The 20,483-nt window shown below is 49.3% G+C and overlaps 2 protein-coding genes across 5 annotated transcripts in view; both read left to right on the forward strand.

Annotated features, from left to right (window-relative positions):
* The window catches only part of LOC104122405 (heat shock factor protein 3-like), an 18,517-nt gene extending 2,775 nt beyond the window's left edge, over positions 1–15,742 (forward strand). The window contains exons 2-13 of the mRNA XM_009634524.2: positions 944–1,052; positions 2,738–2,865; positions 5,628–5,752; positions 6,643–6,718; positions 7,447–7,508; positions 7,957–8,038; positions 8,312–8,445; positions 9,298–9,543; positions 10,920–11,025; positions 11,569–11,634; positions 12,523–12,589; positions 13,245–15,742. Of these exons, the coding sequence (XP_009632819.1) occupies positions 944–1,052; positions 2,738–2,865; positions 5,628–5,752; positions 6,643–6,718; positions 7,447–7,508; positions 7,957–8,038; positions 8,312–8,445; positions 9,298–9,543; positions 10,920–11,025; positions 11,569–11,634; positions 12,523–12,589; positions 13,245–13,576 (1,533 nt within the window). The 3' untranslated portion in view covers positions 13,577–15,742. The remainder of the gene's footprint in view (positions 1–943; positions 1,053–2,737; positions 2,866–5,627; positions 5,753–6,642; positions 6,719–7,446; positions 7,509–7,956; positions 8,039–8,311; positions 8,446–9,297; positions 9,544–10,919; positions 11,026–11,568; positions 11,635–12,522; positions 12,590–13,244) is intronic.
* A 2,580-nt stretch (positions 15,743–18,322) lies between these two features.
* Positions 18,323–20,483, forward strand: part of LOC104122406 (V-set and immunoglobulin domain-containing protein 4-like) — an 8,467-nt gene continuing 6,306 nt past the window's right edge. For 2 of the 4 annotated variants that reach the window (XM_035890135.1, XM_035890133.1), the window contains exons 1-3: positions 18,323–18,478; positions 19,454–19,810; positions 20,432–20,483. In XM_035890135.1, the coding sequence (XP_035746028.1) occupies positions 18,424–18,478; positions 19,454–19,810; positions 20,432–20,483 (464 nt within the window). In that variant the 5' untranslated portion in view covers positions 18,323–18,423. The remainder of the gene's footprint in view (positions 18,479–19,453; positions 19,811–20,431) is intronic. The other 2 variants (XM_035890136.1, XM_035890134.1) reach the window with 1 other exon arrangement.

Below are 20,483 nucleotides of genomic sequence, written 5' to 3' on the forward strand. Positions count from 1 at the left end.
CAGCGCGGGCCCGCCGGGCGCCCGCACGGCCCTCGGTTTTGCCCCGCCGGTTCGCAATCCGCGGCCTTTTCTCCGCGCTCCCCGGGGCTTTGGCCTCTGCGGAGCTGGAAGGAAGCACGGGATTTTTTTGTTCTCTCCGTGACGAACAGCGTAAAAAATTGGTACAAAGACCTGCGCGCTTTGCGGAAGCTGGAACTTGAGAGCGTGATGAATCTGAAAGCGCTGGTGTCCCAGTTACCCCGCGCCGCCGCGGGGCTGCGTTGGCTGAACTTTTAGTAACTCCGGGGCTTTGGCCTCTGCGGAGCTGGAAGGAAGCACGGGATTTTTTTGTTCTCTCCGTGACGAACAGCGTAAAAAATTGGTACAAAGACCTGCGCGCTTTGCGGAAGCTGGAACTTGAGAGCGTGATGAATCTGAAAGCGCTGGTGTCCCAGTTACCCCGCGCCGCCGCGGGGCTGCGTTGGCTGAACTTTTAGTAACTCCGCAACGTTACTCGGTTATTTTTAGTGGTGACGTAGTACGTGGAATGGAAGAATCTCGTGGGGAGCTGGGCAGGCTCTGATCGAGGGAGGCAAAAGCCCTCCTCCTCCGGCACGAAGTCCCTTGTGCCTCAGCAATACTTGTGTTTCCTGTGGACGAAGAGAGCAGCAGACACGTGGGGGTTTAGAACGATTTCTCTTTGGATTACGATCAAGACTCCAGGGCTTTAGAAAGAAAACCCCCATTCGATAGAAGTGTTCCATGGAACTGGCTTCTCTGGAGTCAAACTTTTCGGTGCAGTCCCGAGTACTCAGGAGTGCTCACGCGGACGATTCCCTTTGCTGAGTGTTTTGCCCCTCCCCGTTGTAGGAACTGTCTCTCTGGATTTATGGTCTTGACTTACGAGCAACACCTTCAAAGAACTGTGCTTGTTCCCTAACTGTTACTTCTGCTTCTTTCCTAGAATGGCGAGAATTTCTGCATTCTGGATGAGCAGAGGTTTGCCAAGGAGCTGCTCCCCAAGTACTTCAAACACAACAATATCTCCAGCTTCATACGACAGCTTAACATGTGTAAGCATCAGCTGTCCTTATGTGTTCTTCCCACCGAGTTCATTGCTGCTTGGTATCGATTTGCATTTCTGTAAACAAACCGATTGACTCGGCGGGTCCGGAAAACCTGGATTCTGGTCTTGAGTTTGCTTTGCAAAAGAAAAGAATAACAGCAGAGCTTGGCTTAGTCTTTGTTTTCTGTGTTTCGGCTCCGAGTCCTTTTAAGCAACGACCATAAAAATCCTGCTTTGTGTGCTGATGCCTAAATCTTGGGCAGAGCTCGCTGGGCTCCAGTGGTAGCGTTAATGGTAACGGTGGCAGCAAACTGGCGCACACCTAGGGGAGCAAAGGCCGTATCTACACCCGTGCATCCAGTGCGTGAAAGAAATTGCCTGGATCCTGCTGTTGCCTGCATTGGTGTGTTGAAACGAGATTAGTCACGCTGATGGATCGAGCTGGACTGTTTCTCGCTATGTTATCTGTGCTCGACGGGTGAGCATCGCGTGGCATCCGTTATCTAACACCTGCACAGGCAAACAAGCTGGAGTGAGGTGGGAATTCAAGGATACAGAACAACGAGCGGGGCTGCAACACACAGCGGGAAGAGTTGTTTCGCAGCAGATAGCTTGTGGGCTGAGTGAAGGTACAAACCGCGTAGCAGACGGCCACCTTGCGTAGCATTTCCATTTGGAGGAAGGGGAGGAGGAACCCTCTCTCCTTGCCCCGTAGGTCTGCCTGGTCTCTCTAGCTGATGCCTTTTAGATTTTGTCAGGTGTGAGAGAGGAAGCGTGCATTTAGCCTCCTCGCACAGGGTGCATGCTGCTGTTTGGGTGGATGCTGCTGTTTGTGTCGGGCGTTGAGGCTCCGTCACTTCTGAGCGTCAAAGGTTAATGCAAACAAACAATTGCCAGCTGCCCTGTAGCGAGGGTGAATACTGAAATGCAATTACTCCTGCGAAGACATGCGATGCGATGGCAGCCGCCTTCTCCTGCTGGACCCAATCCCAGCTGCAAGTAAAGTTTTCTAATGATAGCGCCGCTGGGTGCAGTGACACTGGAATACATTAACAGTGTCAAAAGCTTGGAATGAGGAGAGGCATCGACTGATCTGTCAACTGTGTTGTGCATCTACCCTGTGGTATTTGAAGCAGTGGTGGAAATAGAGCTGGCAGTGTCCTTATTTTGTGCAGGCAGTCTGGCGCGCAGAAGGTACTCTGCGTGCGTGCGTTTGCATAGGATGAGAACTAATTTCTCTTCCTTTATTCTGTAGACCCTGGTGGTGCATGACAGCATTTAGTTTGATCTGTAGTTGTCTGGGATTATAGGCATGAAAGGGGGGTACACCTTTGCACTGCCTCCACTGGGCAAGGTTTTATTCAAGATGTCCCAATAAATCTCATTTCCTACTAACTTCTGTGATTTTGGACATCACCACCTTGCTTGCAGACCCTAGCTGGCCTCTGCCGTGCGTGCTGTTTGCACAGCCTGCGAGGGCTTTTGGTGGTATTGGGGACGTGCTCTCTAGCTGTGAAGATCAGAGCAGTCAAATCATTGAGCACCAAAGAAAAGCTACTTTGGCTGGTTTTCATAGTTTCTGCTCCCAGTAACTGTAGTGCTGTAGGTATTCCAGCAGCCTTGGGGTGTTCTTGAGCTATGTGTTGTGACAGTTGCGCTGGAAGACGTGACTTTGTTAATACCTCTCCACAGATGGTTTCAGGAAGGTGATTGCTCTGGAGAATGGTATGATTACAGCAGAGAAGAGCTCTGTCATTGAGTTCCAGCACCCTTTCTTCAAGCAAGGGAAGGCGCATTTGCTGGAAAACATCAAGCGGAAGGTACAGTCTAAGCATGTGCTTACTTCACTTCGTTATGAGAAGTAGCCTATCGAGAGCATGTCTGGGGTTTCAGACGCTTCACTGCCAACAAGTTCCATGGGAACCAAGGCTGTGCATCGTGACGCGAGCCTTTGTGGCTCCCTCCTGCGTGCCAGGCTAATGCTCGGCTTGGCCTCCTCATGCCAGCCCGTAGACAAAACGCACCCTGCTGCTGTTCAGCAACGCGCTGGAGTAGGACCACGTTCTTCTCAGCTGTCAAACTCGAGCCCTTTCTCCCCGGAGAGCTCATATACACGATGACAGCTTACCGTGGCCTTCAATTCTGCCAGCACAGGAGAACTGGAAAGAGTCACAAAGTGACAGAACTAAAAGAAAATGCATTCCCATTTGGTGCTCACTGAAAATTAGCAGGGGCATCAGGAGTCAGCTCGTTTGGGCGCGTTAGCATAAATGACATTGTTCCTCCAAAGCTGCGTTGCCGCTAAGCTACACCTTTATTAGCGCCTTCCAGTTTTCTTTTGTCCTTCTTTCAGGCCTTGTCTGACCTGTTTCTGCACAGATATATATCCTCTATTGGCACATTACAGCCCATAATATCCTGGCTGCCAGAGAAAGAGAGTATCGTGATACATCATGTTGACATCTGAACTGCAGAATCTTTTCTCCAGAATGTCGTAATGTGGTAGCTGCATTGCCCAAGTTAATAAAAGCACAGGGTAGGCTTGAGAGTCGCAATTGTGTTTTGATTGATTCCTCACGGAGCTGGCTCTGCTCGGAACCACAACTGATTAAATACACTTGTACAGCTGCTTCTCTGACTCAGGCCTGCGCTCTTCCCAGATCCTTTAATCGCTAACTTGCCTTGGCTTGCACCCCGTGCTTTCTGGTCTTTTGGGGCAGCCAGCTGATGACGTTATGTGTGGCACCACATATCCCAGGAGTGCTGCACTGGGTGGAGTATTCTAGATGGAAAGACAAAAGCTCTCGTTAGGGCCAAGGACATTCGCATGAAACTATGGAATGGGTCAGTGAAACATTCTTTTGGCACAGGAAATGTTAGTGATTTTTTGCAAAACATCTGTTAGCTTTTCTTGCTCTTTTACTGTCTGGAATGGAGCCATATTTTAGTACTTGCCATAAGCTTGATGTCAAGCCTCTAGCAGGAGGGCAAGTTCGAACGCAGGACTTCCTTTGTTTGCTCCCTTTTAGGCTTAGCTCTGCTGGTGTGCTTCAGCCCTGGCACCCTCATTAGCTAGGCGAGACACTGAGGAGAGCCAGAGTGTGCAAGTCCTTGCACTTGGGCAGAATGTTTTAGTCTGGCCCTTTTTTAGAGGCAGGCTGGCTGCATTTGAAGTTTCCACCTGCATCCTTCGGGTGTCTTCCCCATGGGGAGGTGGTATGTCTGAAATCAGCCAGCCGTGATTCATTTGGGATACAGCTCATGTGCCTTAGCGTAAGGTGTTATCCGCAACAAATAGCGAAGCATCTAAAAATGTAGACAGAGAGGAGAACGGTCAGGCCGTCCAGTCCATCCTTGTAACACTGGGCTATGGTAAGAAAGTAGTTAGTTATTTCTGTGGAGTGATTACAGAACACTCCTGTTCTGTTTCATCATGAAGTGATGGGATGTTCTAACACCCTAGGTCCATTTCTGACCATCCCATTCTCCTTTACAAAAAAAAAAAAAAAAAAAAGGACTTGGGATCCTACCACACTCATGCATTGAAATTGGTAGGATTTTTTTTCTTATTTTCACTAGAAATCTGGTGGAAAAAGTGGCATGCTAAATTTCTTTGCAAAAAAAAAAAAAAAAAAAAAAGGGAATCTGTGAGCCAACCTGCATGGAATTTATCTAGCACTTCAGCAGGCCAATCCCAGACGCTTTCACCTCCCTCTTGGAATTTGGTAGAACAATAAGAAAAATCGTATGTGCTGTAGGTTGGAAGGGACGTCAGGTGGTTATCTGGTGCAAATCCTTTTGGTTCAAATATGGAAGCGTGGGAAGGAGAGGGTGAGCTTTTTGCTTTCTGATGACCCTTCCACCATCGTTTTAAGAGGTGGCATTCGTGGATTCTGCTGTGGGCAGAAGAGCAGTTTGGACTCTGACTTTCTGGAGACAAGTGTCCATAATTTTGGAACGTCAGTGAGCGGAGAGGTAATAGAGGAAACACCAATGTGGGAATCTGCAATTCAGATGGTGTGTGACAAATATTCAGATTGAGTAGGATACATCTAATTAGACACTTTCCCGCATCCCCCTCCCCCCCCAGTAACTTAATGGACATTTGTTACTCCTGTGCTGGCAGGTTAACCCACGCCTAAAAGGAATATGATCATCTTGTTCGTACTCCACTATCAGTTCTGTGCTTTGGTTTGGGTTGGTGTCTTACTCTTTGACACTAGAGGGCAAGCTGTCACCAGACCTGCCAGAGAGACACACACACACACACACACACACACACACCCCCCCGCCCCCGGGAAGGCCCGTGTCAATGAGTGGCAGGTTTTTATCATGAATTACAGTGGTCGATCTACTGTCTACACACGCAAAGTGCCAGTCTTGTGTCCTCATTGACATCTTGGGTTTTTCCATGCAGTGTGGACTCTCCTAAGGACTGTCATCTACAGCTACTGCAGTGTTTGCGATACATAAGGCTGACGGCATTACCTAATCTTTTAGTGAAGTTTGTACCTGTTCCTGTAGAAAGGACTATGCAAGTCACTGTTCATAGTAAAGCGCCTGTAACCTGGTCCTATTTTAGGTATCTGCAGTAAGAACTGAGGATCTCAAGGTCTGTACGGAGGATTTGCACAAAGTACTTTCCGAAGTCCAGGAAATGAGGGAGCAGCAGAACAACATGGATGTCAGACTGGCTAACATGAAGAGGTAGACTCTGTCTGTCTCAGAGGCGCTTACACATTGAATGTTGCTTATATCTAATGGAGCTTGGCTTTAAATGGGGGTTTTATTTGAACTGGAAACAGGTGAAGCTATATATTTTTTTTTTTTTTTTTTTCCCCCCCTAAGAATCCCCATTCCACCCCACACAACATTCTGAATCTTGTTTGGCTTTATAACTCAGTTACAGACCAGAGGTTAAGACTGGGTGTTCGTTGACTATCTTGAGATTTCCTTTTGGTTGCCATCACCTGTACTAGGCTTTTAGGGCAATCAAAGAATTTCCTTTTCTAAACACAAGACAGGGGTAGATGCAGTGAGGAAGAATTAGCCCTTGGTTTTCTTTCTAATTGGAAGTGGACTTTGCACGTCCGCATCTCTGTTCCCTCAGATCCTTTTTGTGTAGGCACTGGTAATGCATCCAGATCATCGCTCTGCAAGCAGGTATCAACCAAAGTTCAGGAGACACCTTCGCTCCACTCCCTCTGTTCCTTTGGGAAAACCCAAACAAACCAACCACACGACCTCAAACATGGACTTTACAACTGTTCTGAGGTGGTCTGTGTTACGCTCAGCCGGTTGCCAAACACCAGGTCTTTGTTCTAAGGCTTTGAGGCTTTGAAGGAACACCTCAGACCAAGATTATTGGTGGAGCAGCGGAGGACGAGAATGTCCTTTTTAGTGACATTAGTTTGGTCCTGCCTGATGGAGAATGGAGGGAGTTTAACCCCGAGTTTATACTAGAGGATCGGATTAACTGATTGTTAGTTATCCGCAGAAGGAATGCAAGGTACTGTGAAAGTTTGAAAGCTGTAAAACTAAAGCATATAAAGTAAACTCTGTTCATCCTCTGTCTTCTAATTTATTCTGCATTGCAGAGAAAATAAGGCCCTGTGGAAAGAAGTGGCAGTTCTAAGGCAGAAGCACAGTCAACAACAGAAGCTGCTGTCTAAGGTACCATTGCAGCATCTTCAGTGCTACCACCCTTACTCCTGCCTCTGTGACACCTGATGGCATTCTTTGCTTATGTAGAATGACAAATGACACAGAGCTGAACAGGCTGTATTAATACAGCGTAAAGGGAATGTTCACAGTTCCTGAGTGTCCCAGCAGTAGCACAGCAAAGAACCACGAGCAGAACACTAAGGAAAAGTCATAGCAAAAAGGATTTCATTGTGTTTGAAATCTCAGTGAATCTTACTTGGAGAGAAATCAGTAAGTCACGATGGCCTGGGGTAAACGTGGGGCTGAAGGCAGTGCATGGTAACAGGAGCCTAAAACAAGAGATTGCAGGCACATGGAACAGAGTCTGTGAAAGATCTTGGACCAAGACAGACTTAAACCGCTCAAGAAGTCAACTTGGAACACAGAAACTATGGGAGCTTCTGCACTGGATCAAATTTTCTCTGGTTTATCCCTCAGCTGTTTCTGGTCTGGAAATCCTCTAGTGACTTGTGGTGTGATATTGCAGTTAAAAAAACCAAACCTGTCCAAGGGGTATAATTTTTCAATGCCGTTTGTAACTATCATTTTGGTTTTTAAGGCGCGAACACAAGTGGATTTTTCATTTACCTATTAATTTAAATCACATAACTACATAATTTTGTATTAAAATCTGAATTAATAATGTTAGGATTGCTATGCTGACTGCTTGTTTTTGGTTTTTTGTTTTTCCTTTCTAGATTCTTCAATTTATACTAAGTTTGATGCGAGGAAATTACATTGTTGGGGTCAAAAGAAAAAGGTAATGAACCAGATAGGTCACAAATCACTGTCAGATGTGAATTACAGGGATAAGCCAGCTTCTAGAAGCAAGATACTTTTCTTCATGAAGAATATTTTTATCACTTGTATATTCAAACTAGAGAAAGCTGATGGGAGTTGAATGTAGCGTGAAATAAAGGTTTCCTCTTCTTTATCATTAAAAAAAGGTTTGGGAAGAGAATATACTGCACATCTTAAGTTTTGAAGGGTGCAGCTATCAGAAAGGGTACCTCCTTCCAAGGGTGCAGATGTGACCGGCTGGTCTCAGAGTACATTTGGCGTGCAGCCTGTCTGCGGCACGCACAGACATTGCCAAAAGCCGACTTCCTTAGGAGGGGAAGGATGATTGTTCCTGCCTAACGGCACGCATTTGGCATTGTTACAGCTTCTTGCCGCGGAACTGATACTAAAGCCACGTTTTGTCTCAGGTCTCTGACAGATGCTGCCGGCGCCTCACCGTCCAAGTACAGCCGTCAGTACGTTCGCATACCTGTGGAGAGCGGCCAGGCCGTAAGTCTTCCCAGGGGAAGAGACTGGGGTGATGTACAGTGACCTCAGAGTCCTCCTTAGGACCATTTGTACCCTAACCGTATAATCAAATGCGCTCCATTTTGAAATGGGCAGCTTTAAAGCATGGCTCTGTCTGTAAAATCATGCAAATCGGTGCAATCAGTCAAAGATGAAGCCTGAACAGGGAAAAAGAAGCTGCAAGAAGAATGGAGCTTTGACACCAAAAAAAGTCAGACGTTTTGGTTTATTCATTCTATCTTCTGTATCCTGCAGATGGCTTTTTCTGAACATAATGCAGATGATGAGGATGGAAATGGTACGGGTCTCATCATTCGAGATATCACTGATACCCTGGAAAATGCGCCCGATGGTCTCCTTGCTGTGGCGCACACGAGTGGCAGAGGCAGGTACGTTTAAAGGATGTGGAAGGATTTATGATTAGGTTGTTAATTAGGTAGTTATAATGGTGTAAGTGACCCAGATGAAGTCTGGGAAACAGCCTCTCTGAATTTTTACTCTTAGGTGTGCATGACAGCCTGTTTGTAGGCTGTCTTGTGTGCAGCGTGTAGCATTGCCCGTGGCCAGCAAAGCTTTGTAAGAGCTCACGTCTCTCCAGGAGTGCCTGAAGGCCAATCAAGCTGATGGCACTTGAAGTTTAATTTGCTGAGGCTTTTCTGTCTGTTCAACAAAGAAGCACATACTTAACTTCTCGACTGGACAGGGACCTGAATACATATAGAGGTTCCTAATAAACAATCCAAAATGTATAGAGGTTACTGATAAACGAACCGAGACGTGTAGTTTTATCTCCAGTTTCGGTACTGCTCTCGCTAATATTGCGCTAAGCATAACTGAGGGGAGGGCAGTCTCTTGTGTGGCATCAGGTTCTTGTGAAAACCCACTTAGTTGTTACCATCCAGAGTGAAATACGGACCAGTTTGGAATCTTTTGTTTCCAGAGACACAACGTTAGGAAGTTTCCCTCCTGCCTAATTTCCATATCCTGTTTTGACGCTTTTGGCCTGGAAAAATGGGGTGGTTTGCTCTGATACTTGCTATCAGTATAAGCTGTAACAAGGTATTCTTCACCTGCCTTCAGGAAGGCACTTTTCTTCTTTTTCTAAAGCCTAGTTGGTTGGTTGAACCCTTGACTGGCTTGACCTTATTGGGTATTAAGGTTTGAGCTACTAAACTTAAAATGAGTGGTAACACAGCTGATGAATTCTACTGAGTGTTGTTTCTCTTTGGCTCATATTTTAGGGAGACGCAGGCAGCTCTGGACCCTGGCTTACCTATTTGTCAAGTATTGCAGCCAAATGAGTTAAATTGTGCGGAACCTATCCCACCAGTTCATACAAACGATGCCAACAAATCCAGTGGAATAGGACATGCTGCGGTGGAGCTCCATTCTGCACAGCCTAATGCTCCAGAAGACCCTGTGTCAGTGATTGACTCCATCTTGAACGAGAACAGCTCTGGAAACCAAAGTGATCCCTTACTGGACAGGTATTGACTTGTTTCTGGGAACTGTTACGCTGCTGTCATCCAGCGGCAGTTCCAGAGGTTGTGTTTGTCGGAACATAGTGAATTGCCTTCTTACATGTCGTTGATGAACTGGGTTTTCAGTTAGTAGGTCTCGAAAGAGACAAGTGTAGCATCACACACTAAAAGCAGGGCAAGTTCCTCTGTCACACCTCTGCTAACGAGCGTGCCTGACTTCTGACGTGTCAGTCTGAGGCCTGGGGAGGACAGTCGCCACGCCAGCCCTTCTGTCGCCAGGCACTGCCGGTGCCGCCAAACAGCACAAGGGTAGGGATTTCGGGAGGGCTCCATGCGCTGCTTTGTTTCTGAGAACTGGATGTGGATTTGTTTCGGTGGTAGCCTGATGCTGTTTTGCTGTTGCTTCCCATCTTGGCCCCTCATTTCTGCAGAGGTTTGTTTCCCCTGTGCGCTGTCAGGTCAGGCGCGCCCCCGGGACCAGAATCGTGCGGGCTCTGGTTTCACACCCGGCAGCACTGCTGCTGGAGCGCTTCCCAGCGCTGCGCTGGCCCCTGAGCTCTGTCAGCGCGGTCGTTTGTGGCCGCAGGCTGAGCTGGATCGAGGAGCAAACTTTAGTTCTTTCTCCCGACGGCTCTTCTGCTGTGGTTGGCTTCAGGTAGGAAGCGCTGGGACGATGTGCCGCAGCACGCAGTGTCGTCTGAGGGCCCTGGAATACCGCACCTCCTTGGCACCGCAGTGCAGGGCAGTGCCTGGGAACAGGCTGTTGCTGGTAGCCGAGCGTGCCGGCACAGGAGGTGGCTTGCAGCACGGGGAGAACTGCAGTCTTGGTGCCGTGCATGCAGCTTCCTTTCCGCTTCGTTCCCTGTCCTGCGTAGCCCGCCCGTCGTCCTTGGAAAACATGTACGATTTGGCAACAACCTGGTGTTTCGACACAGGTGGTGTTTCTTCAGATCCAGAGTATTTCCATCCCTTTGCTTATCACTTATCGTCCCCAGGTGACAGCCATCAGGCCTCAGTTGAAACAGCTATTGGTATTTAGGCTGGGATCTGAAAACATTCCAAAGATATTAAAATGAAGGAAGAAGTAGGCATGGAAGGAGGAACTGCTTTTTGTGTGCTAGCTGTTACTACACTTGCTGCTCAGAGTCGTAACTGCCCTTCAAAGAGTTGGCCCCCGAAAAGCAATGCAGGAGTGCGGTGCCATTCGTTTGGCGATAAGCTATCCTGGGGGGTGAGCAGCCTAGTCCGGCTCCTCTTGCCCCCCAGCTCTGATAACCGAGAGGTTAGCAGATCATTTCTAAGTTTTTCCTGCCTTGCAGTGCAAAAGAAGGCCCTAGCAGCCAACTCCTGTCTTACAGTACTGTGTCAATTTGTCTTTTCAGAGAAGAAATTCAGGATTTTCTTAATTGCATTGATGCCAGCCTTGAAGAGCTTCAAGCGATGCTGTCTGGGAAGCAGTACAGCTTCGGTTCTGAAGCTTTCAGCGATGTGAGTGTCTGCGCTTTTGCTGGTTTCTGAAAAATACTGGTGAGGTTGCGTTATGAAATGTTACTGGCTTGTTCCGTGTTGTAATGGGCAAGGGGGGGGAAATCCCGAAAAGCAAATAGTTATGGATGGAATGACCACGGTCGCTCCGGGAGTCTGCAGCATACAAGGTAACGCTGAGAGCCCTTTTCCGCTCCTGCAGTATTTCTGCTATACGGAACTCAAGGGGGACACAAAGGGAAAAATGGGGGGCTCTTCTTCTCACGCCTTTGTCACATGTCATCGCATCCTGATCCTGTGTTTGATTCCGTGTTATGATGTGGAATGAAACTCGGCCGTATACCTGGAATCACTGGAAAACATGGGGTGCTTCCCTTCCCCCGTGACCTCGGTTTCTGCCACAGGATGAAGGCACGTTGCTGTAGGCCTGCGGGGGAGCCGCCTTCCCCATGCTTCGCCGGACGGAGTGGTGTGCCAGACCCTGCTGTCCGTAAGCCTTGCTTTAGGAACCTTACTATGTGACATACGGTCTGTCTTTATTTTCAGACATTCAATCCTGAGCTGCCAGCCCTGGACATGAATTTGATGGAAACGTCTCCTGGTATGGAAAATGTAAGAGTTGCTTTGTGACTGGGGGGGTGTTAATACGATGTTGAGAGCTAAATTTTGACTGATCCTATCTGTGACTTCTGCACCTTCTGTTTAGAATGAGGAGGGTAGAAAATCGTCTTTTTTTGGTCTAAGTGTGTGAGAATGGTACCTTGGCTTGTTTCTCCTGGCCTCAGGGATTCCCATGATGTCTTTTAGCCAAGTAGTAACTAGGTCTGGGGTTATAGTTCAGATGAGATTGTGTGTCTTCAGTCCGTCTGAAGACTGAAGGAAGAGCACTAAATGAAACATCTACTGTAATATAGTGTATTTATTCTGAGCATTGCTGTATGGAGTTTCCTCAGAGGACGTACAGAAGTTCAGTCCAAAGTTACTTCTCTGGGTCCAGTTCCTAAAATTGACTCATGAAAAAAAAAAAGCCAAAACCAAAAAAGCCCCAACAAAACCTTGCAAGGGTAATTTATTCTGTAGTCCTGAAATAATATTTAAATTAGGACTTCCCAGTCATAAGAGCTTAGACCGCAGCTGCGGTAAAATGCAGCTGTGTTGAAGCAGCGCTTGCAAAATGTAATTGTACCGATGAAATATGTTCAACAGAATTATTCCAACAAGACAGACTATAACAAAGCTTCTGCTCTGGAAGGTAAAATAAGTATTTGCTAGTCAGAAGCATGTTTGGCTTTGGTAAGTTAAGTTTGTCTGTATTTTACTTTGCGGCCTTCTGAGAGCCCCAGTTTGCTGGCCCTCGTGTGCGGCAATGGGCATACTGGTCCCATGTTTGATTTCTCTTCCCTCCTCCTCTCACCTTTAGTTTTGTTAACGCATCAGTGGGGACTTGGATTTTGTTGCTGCTGTTAAGCATTCCCTCTTGCTCTGTCCCTTTTGCTTCAGATCGCGAACTTGGCAGAGAGCGCTGAAGACCTGGGAGCGAGCGAGCGAGAAACAGCGGGAAGCAAAGGTGGGCAGGAAGGAACACTGAGAGCTGTGACAGCTCCAGACTCTTCCAAAAATGCGTGTTGAAATGGAACCTTTGTAGCCTGTAATTCGGTTTATCTCCTCCTTTGGTCTGGGCTTAACGTTTTTGCAAAGGCTGGGATGTGTCACTGCTCTCGACGAAGCTGTGCCCCAATCTAAGAGGCCCCGGCCCAGGCCCCACGTTGGTGTTAACAGCTTCCTCCTTACACGTGGCAGTGTCACAGCAGGGAGCAGAACTGCGAATGCCATTGTGGAAGCATCTCCCACGCGGGCTGCGGCCCCCGCAAGTGCAGCGCTGCTCGTTTTACTGCTGCGGTGCTGCTCCTGCGTGGTGTGTGCGTCGGGGCTTGCAGCCCGCTTCCGATGCTGATCTTGGCCAGCCCAGGCGCCTTGGCTCCGCCCCCAAAAAAAAATGGGGCGGGGGGGTGCGCCGCCCGCTTCGGATGCTGATCTTGGCCAGCCCAGGAGCCTTGGCTCCGCTCCTGCAGCTGTGGGGGTAGTCAGCCAGAGCTCAGCTGCGTGGTTTCCTTTAGCGACCCAAGCGCTGAAGCAGCCTCTCCAGTTTTCTTTGTCCTGAACAAGAGCCTTCGCTCGTGTGACACGGGAGCCTGGGGTTTAAACTCTCTGTTTCCCTTCAGATATGCAGCTGATACAGTACAGGGCCAATCCTCTGCTTTCATTATTTGAAGAACCACCTTCAAGTGAAGCGGCCGGGAAGACGGAGGATCCGAAAGACCTTCTGCTGCCTCCCCTGGAGGCGAAACCTGCTCTTCATCCTCCATCAGGGGGTGAAACTGTCTTGCCGCTAGCAGCTCCAGCCAGCCAGGCTGAGCCTCTGGATGCTCTGGGGATGGCTGATCCGCCCCTCCTCTCAGAAGATGGGAATGGAGAGTATAAACTGTTCCCCCTCTTGCTCCTCAGTCCCGTGGCTAACTTCATAGAAGAGGCCTCTGAGATAGAAACTTCCTGAGCTCCCGTAACACCTGTAGAGTTGTGGAACAGGCGACAACGAAATGGGTCGGCAGGGAGTTCGACCTCTCCTCGCCTGTTGCCCAGGCGCCGTCTTCTGTGTGGCCAAAAGAAAGTTCTCTTTCCACAAAGAACACCTGGAAAAACTGAAAACAGGAGCTGGTGGGAGTGGAGGCACTGGGCATAGGGGAAGAACGACCTCCCTGAAAACATACCGCGACGTATCCCCTAACTTTTTACCCAATATCCTTCTTGCAAAAGGAAATCTGTTTGTATCCCGTTTGTAAAGTTTGGCTGGGTTTTTTTGTTGGGTTTGGTTTGGGGGTTTTTATTAGCTGGATAGCAATGTGGTGTGTAATATTTTAAACATGGATTTTACTCTTCCTGAGAACCTGTTTTAGGAGGTGGCTTGGCTACTGTTTGGAATTAAGATTTTAATTTTTCTTTTGTTTTGTTTATAATTGCAGAATTCTTTTTTGATAGTTTGTGGCCACAATTGTTTGCATCTGCTTCGATCACTTTTGTATTCCTAGATTTGCTCCTAGGTACAGGGAACATTTTTCCTATGGAAAATTGCATTTTAACTGTGGAATATTCCTTTTTAACATGCTGACACGCGTCCATTGCCACGGATTGTAGGTGTTGTGGTAGGAAGGGCTTGCCACCCCGTATGATGCTGATCTCTCATGCACATTGCATGGCAGTTCTAGAGTAACTTGCACCTAGCTCACAGGTTAGATGGCCTCAGAAATTTTGAGTAGAACCGATTCACGCCTAGCAAAGTCCAGCAGCTGTCCTGAGTCGGAGTGGGGTAACTTGCATTGACATGGGACATCGCATTAAGATTTTTCTTCTGCTTGCAGCAGCTTCTTGTTTACCTGACCCTCCATGAACACCGGACTTCTTCCTGCATTTTCTGCTTGTGGAACCTTAAAGCTAAATTAACTTGATGCATCTGAGTCCTTTGACAGCAAATTACAAAAGCTAGTGTCTGCTTATCTGAAAAATCTTGCCCCGAGTTCCTTTCCACACTGCTTTCCTCACTTCTCTGAGCCGCTGTACTGTAGACGTCGGGCCTGGCAGAATAGCAAGCTCTCCTCCACTGATACCAGGCTTGTTGGAGCCTGCCACGAGCCCACACAAACCTGGAATCTGCCGTAGTGATCCAAACCAGGGGGCCTGGAGGCAGGTAGAAAAGCCACTGTATAATATCACGCGATACTTCCCACCAACGCAATCACTTGAAATTTTTTTCAGATCTAGGAATTCAGGCTACGTACAGGGTTTGTTCTCTCTGAAGTTTCTGAACTAGTAAGTCTTGAGATCTCTCGTATCCAAGAATCCAGGTTAACCTGATATTCTAAAGCCTGCTAGATAAACACGTGCTATCTGTGCTGGCCTTGCTTCGTTGGACTTGTGCTTCGTTGTCAGATCTTCTGAGTTGCAGAGGGGGATCTTGCTGCCGAGCGTGGCGTACGTGCAATGCCTGCACAGCGTCGTTTGTTCCCATGCTGCTGTAACCGTTCCTAACCCTCTGACCCCTCATCTCTGTGTCTTCTGAACTGCTTTTTGCCGAGTCTGTCTTACTCTAGCCTCTTCTGCTCGCTCTTCTGCTCACTCCTTGAGACGAAGGGCTGAGTAGTCCCCACTTTCCCTGAGCTAAAGGGAGAGGGGGAATGGGCGCACTGCGCATCTGTCAAGGGTTCTGCTGCCTTTTCCGTTTCTTCCCAAAGGCCTCGGGTTTTGCCAAGAGCGAAGCAGTGGCGAACAGACTTTTCCTCTCTGCTGTTCTGACAGCCCGGTGCAGACCACGAGTTCTGTGAGGCCGATCTGCAGCTCCGGCTTCCCGACCAGCCTGGGCTGCAGCGCAGTGCCTGTCACGGATTATGGGCGTGTTCTTCCATCACGGAGTGCTCTGATCCCAGTGCATCTTGCCGTCAGACATCTGATCTGATTCCGTGATAGTTTTTTAGTCACTTTTTCTCTTAAAAAGTTAAGAAACCAAGGCTTAAGAAAACTGTCAATAAAAACTTGTGCATCTGTGTCTGGTTTCTGTACTGGTCTAGAAGTGTTTGTTTATGCAAGTTTCCTAAGGAAGATTGCAATGGGGAGGGGAAGGCTGAATAGCGAGAAAAGCCCCATGTGCTGAAGTAATTAAACTCAAGAATTGCAAAACCATTTTTGTGTTTCTCGTGCCTTCTTTGTGTGTGTTCCTGTGTGTGTCAATACTTCCCCAACCTGTTCACTGAGTTTTCTAGCGAGGAGAGCTTTGCTGCTCTCCGGGGTCTCCTTGTACGGCTGCTGTGGCTCAGACAGCTGAAATGCTGAGGTGAGCCTGGCACCAGAGCTGTCAGCCTGGGCGAGAAGGAAGTTGAGGTTTATTATGAACCCATATTCACCGTACTGTGGAATCGGAGCATGAGGGAATGGGACCGACCACCACCTTTGAACAGTTCCCGGTGCCGCCTTCCTTCCATGTTGCTTCTGTCCGGATTTTTAGATACAAACGTTCCTGAAACCAGCTCTGCTGTTCTAGAGCTGCTGCCCTCGTCTCTTCCCCTGGCTTTTTGCCAGTAAGGTTCAGCCATGGTCCGCAGTTCTCCCTGGGCGAAATCTCACACAGAGGCAGCGCGAAAGGTTGTCCAAGGCCCCCGCTGCTTGTTCATAACTCGTGGTCCCGCAGTGCAGAATCCCAGCCGCAGCACTTTGAAGAGCCTGTTCATAGCAAACAACTAAAATGTAAATTCTGCTGGGTCTTCTTTAGCATGGCCGGGCGCCAGGGGATCGCCGACCCCTGGGCGTACGCCAGCCTGCCGGTTCGGGCTGCTGCGCCTCCGCAGCGCGGTGCGTGACCGGGCTGCGTTACCTGTGGCTGCAGTTGCTTCGCTGTGGTGCGAGTTCCCTTCCTCCGCCAGCACCAGGGCACATGGCTGCTGCCTTTGCGGCTTGGTTTTCGTGTCCCCTGTCTGCAGAAGGAAAGGTTGCTTTCCTTCGACTTCCATGAGCTGAGAATTTGCAGAACCCACCCGGGCATGGCAAGCACAGCGTGAGAAAGTGAAAAGTTCCCCTCACGAGCTCCTTTCCTACTGTTCCGGACTTGCCCCCCCCAGACCGCGCCAGCCGCCAGGTTTTTATCTCACAGTGCTGTGTGCTGGCTAACACAGAGCTTTCCAGAGTACGAGAAAAACTTGGTTTGATCTGTCTGTCCTGGGCTGTAGGGTGCCACAGATACACTTTTAGGCACCGTTATTTTGCAGGGTGAACGATCGGCAACTCTAAAATAAGGAAATCTGTAAAAGCAAGGAACCACCATGAAAGCAAAGACCTGGAAAGGAAAGGGACACAATAAAACCAGGGCTGCCAGGGCTGTATACACAAACCTCCCGGTTATTAATGTTAAATTACTTAACAACCTCATGAAGCTGCCTGCCACAGCAATGGAAGCAGAGCTGTCTTTGAGCCATACCTACGAATATAAGAAATACTGTTTTTCCCCACATTGCCACTCCGGAATCGGGCACGCAGCAGCAATTGCTCCGGCGCGCCCTGCGGTGCTCCTACAGACGCAGACGCCGTCTCGCTGTCATTAAAGGGGGGCTGTGCTTCAGAATATGCTCTAGCACTTTGTTGGCTGCATTTGCTTATTCCAGCTACTTGCCCTTGAGGGCTGGGTGTCGAGTCGGGATGCAGCCATAGCAGAGCGCGTATCGGTTTAGCTGAACACAGCGACGCAGAGGAGATGTCTGCCATTAGGCTGTAAGAAAAGTTAAGAGCTGCAGAAAACAGAAGACGGGCAAAGGCTCTTGAAGATAAGAAGATGCTCAGTAGAGAGCAGGTACTCCTCCTGGGTGGGCCTAGTGCTCAATTACTTGATAACACAGATTACCCATACCTAGTATTACCTTTAATTAGCAATAACGCATCTCATTACAGTTAAGAAGTCCCGATTTCATAGTCGTGAAGACTTTCTACATTGGTGAGTTCCTCTTTTTTCTCTCTAGGTAGGGACTTGTTTGCCTGTTTCCAAAGCAGCCCACAGGGCAAGGCAGGTGCATGTGGCCCTAATCCATTTTGTTAATTGAATGCAATTAACCAATTCAACCAAGCAGCTAAATAGCGATGGGAGAAAGGAGGATCTGACTGTGATAGAGTGGGGTGGTTGAGGTGGGTGTCTGCAGCTCTCAAAGGCTGCTTGGTTTTGGATCTATATGCCTAAACTCTCTACCACTTAAATGGGATATAATGGTATAGAATGGAATAGTTCAGCTGGAAGGGGCCCATGCTGGCCATCTGTCTCACAGGGGTAATGTAAAGATTGAAGGTGTTTTGTGAATCTTGACTTAAAATGGAGTGGTGGGCTCCATCGAAAAGCTGGTAGGAAAATGAGCAGTAAGGGTCTTGGTTGTCTGGCTCCTGGAGGGCCCCCTCTCTGATCTCCCTGTGTGTAATGTGCGTGTTAAAATTTATTATTTAGAAAGCAGTGCAAGGAGGAAAGGAGGAAGAAATAGGTGTTCAGGAATAAAGAGAAACAGAGGAAGCATCATTTTTGAAGCCGAATTAAAAAACAGAAGGGGGAAAAAGCACCCTCAACAGGAAATATGGAATTAATAGAAGCAACTCTTAACCTTCCCTCTTTCCACCCTCCCTTAGGACTTCTGTCCACACCTCTGGTGGTCATCACTGAGACAATTTTTTTTCTGAAAAAAAGGAAGGAAAAACCGTCAGCAGCTGTCCTGGGTTCTCTGCAGCAAAGCGAGCAGAGAAAGGGAAGCGTTTGTGATTCAGCCCCTGCCTCGGAGAGAGGAGGTCTGCCCTACGCGGGAGGGAGAAGCTGCAGCCCGGGGAAGGATGGGGATGCTGGTGAGAGCAGCCCTGCTCATGAGTCCTCTTCTCTTCTGCAGTGGTGAGTCTATGGAAAGGTCCCCTGCCCAGGGCCGTTCCTTCCCTGCCCCTGGTGTGTCTGCCTGTGCTTGTATGTTCTTTTTCGGGAGCAGAAATATGGCAAACAGGCCAACATCTCTGCGTGCTGCTGGCCTGGTGTTCCGTCATTTCAACGCCAGTCGCCACGGGGTGCAATGGTGCGTGAAGGCTCTGGAGCTGCTGCCCACGTGCTTCGAGCACTGAGATCCCCCTGTGCATTGGGACGGTTATTTTGGGGAGCACAGCACAGAGGTTCCCAGGAAAGGGGAGGTTTGGAAACCAGGAGAAAAGGGTGAAGAAGTGTCTATGGTAGCACAGATTCAGGCCTAAGAGTGACAAAAGTGTACTGGGACAACGGCAAGAGACCTCAGTTTGATAGGAAAACTTAAAGCGTTTCAGACTTCTTCAATCCGTTGCTTAAGTTCGGCTCAGTCTGGAAAAGCAGCATCTTTCAGCAGAACAAAGGGGCGGCGGAGGAGAGAAAACCACAAATGCTGTGGCTCGCTGTTGGCACGCGGTGCTTTCCAGGGTGGCCCCGAGAGCGACACCGGGTGGCAGGGGCAGGCGTCAGCTGCCACCGGGGAGCTGCGCGACTCGGGCGCGAGGCAAACGCCTTCTCTTGGGTCGAAGTCGTCCGCCAGCTCCCACCCTGTGCTCTGCCTGGCGTTGGCGTGCTGGCAGGTAAGGCCCAGGCAGAGCATGGGAGCCAAACTGCACGTGTGGCGTGCATCAGTGCCCTGGCAATCGGCTGCCCCCCATCTGTCTCCCGCGTGCCACATTGCTTTTTTGCTAGCCCATCCCTGAACAGGCCGTCCCTCGTTGTCTACGCTGACTGCCTGTGCTGTTGGTCTGGTGGATACCGCTTGCTGGTGCTCTTGCCACCGCTTCTTCCTCCAGGAGCTGCCTTCACTGTGATTGTTTTTTTTTTTTTAATTTTCTTTCTCCATTCTTCCTGCAGCTTTTCTGCACCTGACTGGCCCCAACGAGATCGAAGGCATGTGGAAGGGATCTGCCACCTTGCCTTGTGCCTATGTGCCTGCAAAGGACTTTGTGCAGCAAAAGTTGACATGGTCTGTGGAACATGACCAGACCTCTGGCACCATCTTTCAGAGGGATGCCTCCGGCGACCACATTCTCGTGGCCGAGTACAGGGACCGGGTCAGTGTCCCCAAGGATGCCCCAGGGAACGTGTCCCTCCACATCCTGAACCTGGAGGTCTCGGACAGGGGAACCTACAGCTGCCAGGTCACCTGGCGAGACAGCAGCAACAGCCTGATAGCAAAAGAGATCACCATGAAATTGGAGGTTGTTAAAGGTAAGCCCAAGGAGGACGCTGTGCAGGGGGTGAGGGCTGGGCTCGGGAAGGCTTTTGGGAACTACATAGACCAGGTAGGCGGTGACTGCCCGCTTCCCACACAGGAGTGTTTTGCTGAGCGGTGTCAGACTCCAGCGAGAAGCAGCAAATAGGTCAGAGAGAGGAATCCTGCCCACAATGCTGCGCCCAGGGGGCTGGGGGAGGATTTGTGGCCTCTTGCTTACCGATTTGCCCCAGCTCTACCTGTATCCGATGGCTCGATGTTTCCAAGGGACGTGCACCATGGAGGGAGCCCCTGGGATGACGCGTTGCTTTTCTTTGAGCTCACTTCATCAGCACGTGCCTGATCTCCCTGTGTCTGGGCAGTGGTGATTTATAGATGAACAGAGGTGGCATCAACCCAGCAGAGCGTTCGTGTAGGAGCTGCAATGGGTTGCATAGCTGGTACAGGCACAGCTAAGCTGAGCTTAACCTGTGCAGAGAGGTGCCGTGAGAGCGGTGCCCCTCTTCCTCCTGGGAAAGCACTGAAAGCCAGAGCAAGAACTGCCCGGGGGCGGCGGGGACCTTCCCCACCACAGCCAGGGCCAGCGTGACCCGGGCCCCATCCACTTTGTCTTCCAGTTGCAGTGACCAAGCCTGTCATCAGGGCCGGCGAGCTGGGGCTGAGGGTGCC

Source organism: Egretta garzetta, unplaced genomic scaffold, assembly GCF_000687185.1.
Source record: "Egretta garzetta isolate BGI_Z169 unplaced genomic scaffold, ASM68718v1 scaffold512, whole genome shotgun sequence".
Lineage (NCBI taxonomy): Eukaryota > Metazoa > Chordata > Aves > Pelecaniformes > Ardeidae > Egretta > Egretta garzetta.